This window comes from Anarrhichthys ocellatus, unplaced genomic scaffold (assembly GCF_004355925.1).
Source record: "Anarrhichthys ocellatus isolate YVR2014 unplaced genomic scaffold, GSC_Weel_1.0 scaffold32, whole genome shotgun sequence".
NCBI lineage: Eukaryota > Metazoa > Chordata > Actinopteri > Perciformes > Anarhichadidae > Anarrhichthys > Anarrhichthys ocellatus.
Genome location: NW_022280062.1, coordinates 3,132,664 through 3,138,688, shown reverse-complemented (window position 1 = coordinate 3,138,688; position 6,025 = coordinate 3,132,664). Strand labels below are relative to the sequence as shown.

General features: G+C 38.1%; 1 protein-coding gene across 1 annotated transcript in view; it reads left to right on the top strand.

The window, feature by feature from the left end:
* Positions 1-1,631: 1,631 nt before the first annotated feature.
* Positions 1,632-6,025, top strand: part of mfsd14a2 (major facilitator superfamily domain containing 14A2) — a 15,842-nt gene continuing 11,448 nt past the window's right edge. The window contains exons 1-2 of the mRNA XM_031865029.1: positions 1,632-1,872; positions 4,932-5,027. Of these exons, the coding sequence (XP_031720889.1) occupies positions 1,789-1,872; positions 4,932-5,027 (180 nt within the window). The 5' untranslated portion in view covers positions 1,632-1,788. The remainder of the gene's footprint in view (positions 1,873-4,931; positions 5,028-6,025) is intronic.

Here is a 6,025-nt window from a genome sequence, read left to right as displayed (position 1 = left end):
AACGCAATGGGTTCCATGATTTGTTGCTACAAATTTATACTCTACTGGATTACACTAACACTACAGGATATTGTACAATAGATTTAATATAAAAACAAATTTAATATGATTTATTTTGAATGGTTAAATAGATGAAATATATCTGGAACCACGTATTTAGTGTATTATGTGTGGAAATTGTACTTCAGGTGGAAGTTTAAGAACTGCCCTTTTACGTCAATGAGATCATGGAGGAAAATAACAGCTACAGCAGACCATTCTGGGCAAAATATTGATTATCTATTCAATGTAACCGACATGTTAATCCAAACTTGTTCGTCGGTAACCCTTTGCATTGTTGGTGAAATTACTCATTCTAGATCTTAATTTTTTTAAATACGGCTCTCATGCTTTATGATGTATATCCCTAATTTGATCCTAGTTAGATGTCCAAACTTCCAGTTTTTTTTAGTGACTCACTGTAAATTTCCCACAGTTACACACACTCTGTGACAGTTTTCCAGCACAAAAGTTTTCTCTTCCCAGAAATGAAAAACACTTAATTTGATGACCTAAAATGAACCCTAATGTAAATTGGAAGATAGACAACTTAATTTTGGGATATTTTGAATCACTTGTAATGGTGACAATATAAACAATCAGCCAAGAAAATTGATTTTCTCCTGTCTTCTTTAATTTCAAATGGATTTCTAACACTTTATTTAAGTCAATAAAATGTAAAGCTCTATAGGCATTGTTTGCTTTGATGGTGTGTCCTTTTATTTACTGTTGAACCAATTTCTACCACATTACTACACCATACTTTGCCATTTTGTCATTATTTTTATGGTGTTTTTTTAATTTAAACTGATGTTAGCAATATATTCTCATTCATGATTTATTCTACGAAGACGTATATCATTTGTTATTGTGAGCCTGCATTGTATTTTATTGGGTTGTGTAAACATCTGTCATGTTCTACTAATTTTCCAGTACATAGACAGGGGACAACAACCTATAACATTTTCAACTTAACAAAATATGACATATAATATAATATATAAAGCAGCACACATACAAAAACATCACACTTACTGTACATATCATAGTATGGGCACTTCCAAAGTAGGTAGCAGAAAATGTAATTCACCTACTTTTGTCAACAACAACAAAAATGACTAATCTGAAATTAGTGTAAGAAAAGAGATTCAAGGACTTGCACCCCTCTATTTATTTTTATTTTTTTGTTGTTATGTTGACTCTGAATTGTTTTTATTGTGTTTTGTGGAAGTAGCTGAACACCTTTTAAACTTTATTCATAAATCTCAGCCACTTCACAGTGTAGGATATTTATTCTAATATACCGAACGCGCGGTTAGATGTTTTGTTATTATTGTTTTGTGGAAGTAGCTGAACATCGTGTACACTTTCTTGATAAATTCAGCCAATCACCATATAAGGGATTTCCTCTTGTACACCCGAACCCGCGGTGTGATGTTCGCAAATCGCCATTTGAAGATGGGTAGCGCCAACGTATTTTCTTAACCAATCAGAACCACAGTTTGGACGTGCTCGTGCATCAGGCAGCCAATCGTTGAACGGTGTTGCACTGGAAGGGCGGGTCTACGTTTAGTTCAGGAAGAAGGGTTGAAGTGAGGTGGAGAAATCATCATTTAGGTAGCTCACTGCTAGCTGCCTATAGCCGACTTCCGAGGTGTTATGAGCTTTGTAGCCGAAATCAGTAGATTGTTTTAGTTTTAATAGGAGCAACGATGACCCTCTAACACCAAGAATGGACATAAGTTAACAATGACGGGGGAGAAAAAGAAGAAAAAGCGGCTGAACCGCAGCATTCTTCTTGCAAAGAAAATTATAATAAAAGATGGAGGAAGTGTGAGTTAAATATTTATTTATCTTCGTTAAGTGAGCTTTGCCGCTGAGCTAAACTGGCTCTCGGCTGCTGAAATTAGTTAGTAGCCTTGTTTATTTCATGAAAAACCTAGCAGTCGTAGCGCCATTTGTTTATATCTTTCTGTCTTTAATGGTCTGTCCCGTTAACCGTTAGCTGAGTCCGTGTGGCTAACACAGCTAACGTTAGCTCTGAAGTGGCTAATGTGAGCGGCCTAGTCGTTTACACGTCAGCCCTGGTAATGCAAACGTTCGGTGTGTATTTATTTATCGCCGCACAGTATCTCACTTAACCACTGTTATTTAGTCTAACTTTAAACAAGCAGTTAATGTTTAAGGGTGTCTCATGTTTGTTCAAATCTTCAAATTACGCGTGACGGTGCTTTATAAAGCAAAAACTGGCACTAACGTTAGCTCTCTAGCATATATGTCTAATTGGGGTTATTTTTTTATCCTGCTACAACAAACTGATAATCATTGTATTATCTAGCTAACTGTTTCTGAGACAAAGTAGTGTAACTTGTCAGTCTACGTAAGATATGTTTGGTCGATAATGTGGTTTAATACTTTAAAGGTTTGGCAACGTTGGTTGAATACAAGCACGCACGACGGTTAACGTTAAGTAAACATTTCCAGATAAGCAAACATATTGACTGCATCTGTTTAAAGACCTGTAACGAAGCTCATAACTATATGACGTCTGTTCAGAATGTGGTGCTGATGATTGGTTAAATGTCAGCTTGTTGTTTGCATGTACACTCAGCTGGGTCATTGGCACCTGTGGTCCAGGTACGAACTATAATATAATGTGATACGATGCCCTTAGCTGGAAGCGTCAACCTTCCTCAATGCACGGACCAAACAGACGACCAACTATCATATCAGAGATTCTAATTATTTGCGTCGTTTTTAAATGGTGAAAGTGATGATTGCCCCAAATTTAGGATTTTGGCAAAGAGCGAGTATGGTATGATTGTTATAAATACAGTGAGGCGTCAGAGATGGTGATGTAATCAGGTGGACAGCTATTCCAAACATTCTGGGTATCCAAATGAAGACACACAGATTTGTAATCCTAATGAAGAGAACCAATAACTGTTGTTTTCTCTCAGTAATGATTATGTTGATGGCCTTGTGTCTACCTTTTTTTTTTTTTAAACACCTGACATGATGTGGCTATATTCCAATGAGGGCCTTAGTTCAAATCATTGTTATTGCCTCACTGTATCCTCTTCTCACTACTCAGCCATTAAGATTTCACTTTCTACATCCAATCCTTGATCCAGTCATTGCATATAATAGGCTTCGATGCTCACTAGTCAATAGCAAAATGTGATCTCTATTGATGTAGCTGGTCATCATTCCAGTGGAGGGGAAGTTGCAACATCCCTATAATGAGACAGTTGCAGAATGTTCCTCCTTTTTTTCCGGTTAAGCAGGTGCGTCGTAGAACAAAAAGGATGTGACTTTCTTCTGATTTGTCTGCGACAACAACTTTTAATGAACCACTGGAATTATACAGTCCTTGCCAATCAATCTAATATTGACGCTTGTGGCCCGCTCAGTTATACTCGGACCTGAAGACTGGGTTTTTTGTTTGTTTTTTTTGTTTTGTTTTTTTGGTGATGCTTTCACCCTCTCCTCGTGGGGAAGTGACAAAACCACACGAGCGAGTAAACTAGCAGCTAATGCCTGTGTTAAGGTGGCCCTGGCCTACTTTACAGTCTTGAAGAATTATCATCATACGGAATCTGTGTTCCTATTAAAGATTATGCTCAGCATCCACGCTCACTCGACCACACTTTCTCTTCACCTTACAGACTTTTGTAGATTTTATTGTGTTGCAATGAAGTGACTTCCTCTCTAGGGAGTGGGTTTTACGAAAGTTTAAAGAATACCAATGGGTGTTTTACTCATTATAGGTCTATATTTATTGTGACCCAGTAAACTATAGAACATAATCTTTAGTTATTTATATATATATCACCTGTTTGATCAAACACTTTTGCTCCTAGCTGTGAAATGTAAATTAAAGAATTTTGTCAGTAATTAATTATTTTTTTTAATACAAATTATTGTCCCACATTTGGATGAATTTGAAATTAAATGAGTCGTCTCCGCTTGATTTAGGGTCCGTGGATTCACTTACTCAACTAAATTAATTTGTAATAAGCATAAGACACTATAGCTGATATTGCATGTAAACATGTTAACTTCGTCTCAATCACAATGTTGTAATTAGAGTAAGTATGACTGGATTAAAAGAGCCACAATACTGCTTTTAAATTAGTATTTGCATGTATGCACCTTATTCGCTTTTATGTTCTTGGGTCTTTGACTTTGATGACTTTGGTTCGTGCAGGCACCACTAAGCTCATGTTGTAGAATGGAGAGAAAAATGCAGAATGGCTTGTGGCAAAATAAATCTGGCAGCAGATATACAGCTTTTTCTCTGTAAGTTATCAGTTTAGATAGCAATACCATTTTCATTATGTTTTTATTACCTAATTATCTCCAGGATGCAGCACGTTTTTTAACTATCCAGCAACTTGTAAAGTCAACTTATTGGAGTTACCGTGAATCGTATACATTTCTTATTTGAAAAGTTCCCTTTATTTGTTTGTGTACAGTAATCACATTATTTGTGTGGATGTAAATCTACTGATCGATCGTGTCCCATGAGCAGATTTCAGTATGAAGATAATATTTCAATTTGAAGGAAAAAAGTATGCAAGTCACAGAGCAATCCTGAGTCTTTTGGTGGTTTAGTTCAACATTCAGCCCTGTATTGGCCAAGTCATAACTTCCTTCCAAAATTCCAGAGTAAAACAATATCTCCCATTTGCTTACTTACTTTATCCCATCTGTGGGCTGTCCCACAGGATCAGGTGATACAGAATCTCTGTATCGTTAGGCGAAAGCTTCTATGAATTAGATCCCAGTTTGAGGTTCGATCTGTTACCGTTTACAGGCACTATGATGCAGTAAAACAAAATGTGTGTTGCTTCTTGGCTAATCACCTGTTTGTATGTGTCTCCATCCAGCCTCAGGGAATCGGTGAGCCCAGTGTTTACCATGCTGTGGTGGTCATCTTCCTGGAGTTTTTTGCATGGGGTCTTCTCACCACCCCAATGCTCACGGTAAGCCCGGACACACACAAACACACACTCTCACGTAGACACACTGTTATGTAAACTGATACAACCGTTAGTAATACATTCATACGCCTACACCTCTCTTCTCTTATGACCAGGCCAAAGAGTGACATTTCCCATTGACTGGAATCACACAAGGCCCGTCAGTGTCTCTGAATGATTGAATTCCTAATCAAATGAGTGAGGCCCCGTGTGACGCAGTTTCTGTTTATTTGTGCGTGTGTGTTGGCAGATCTTTTGCCAAGCGCTAATGGACTGAGAAATATGAAAAGGGCATCAAACTGGTGCATTGTCTGAGCACCAGCTCTTTGTTGAAAAGGCTTATCGGAGGGGGTCACTGGTTTGTGTTGTCAGGCCGCAGCACACAACCACACATTCACCTTGGTGCACTGCAGAGTGGTGTGGTTAACATATTTGCTACAAGCAACTTAGACAGAGTTATTTAGAAGGTTGTCTTTCCATAATGTAACCTGTGTTTTTTGAAGAATGTTGGCACCAGAAGAACAATAAGCTAGTTATTAGAATAGAATAGTTGTCCTTGTTTTGACAGCGACTGTATTTATTTAAATGGTGCCCCGTTTCTTTTTTAACTTGCACATTTTTTTTCTTTGGGTAGAAACTGGTATCTCAGACAAATGAGTAAACATCTGTGCGCCACATGATGTGAACCAGACAGGCTTATGCAATGCATGCTTTCCAGCAGTCTCTTGTTTGAAGAGGTGGTTTTATGTGTAACTCTTTTGCATTAATTACTGGGGGTTTGTAAAGCCTTAATTACTGGGGGTTTGTTTGCCCTCAAGACCACTGGGCGGAGGTAGGATTTGCATTTTGGACTAATCAGAGGGCGCCTGAAGATGAGAGGGACTGCTTCACTGCTCCCAATGAGTGTACTGCTTCATTAGTATCCAGCAGCAACCGTCGCCACTGAGCGTTCGCTGTGTGTGTGTGTGTGTGTGTGTGTGTGTGTGTGTGTGTGTGTGTGT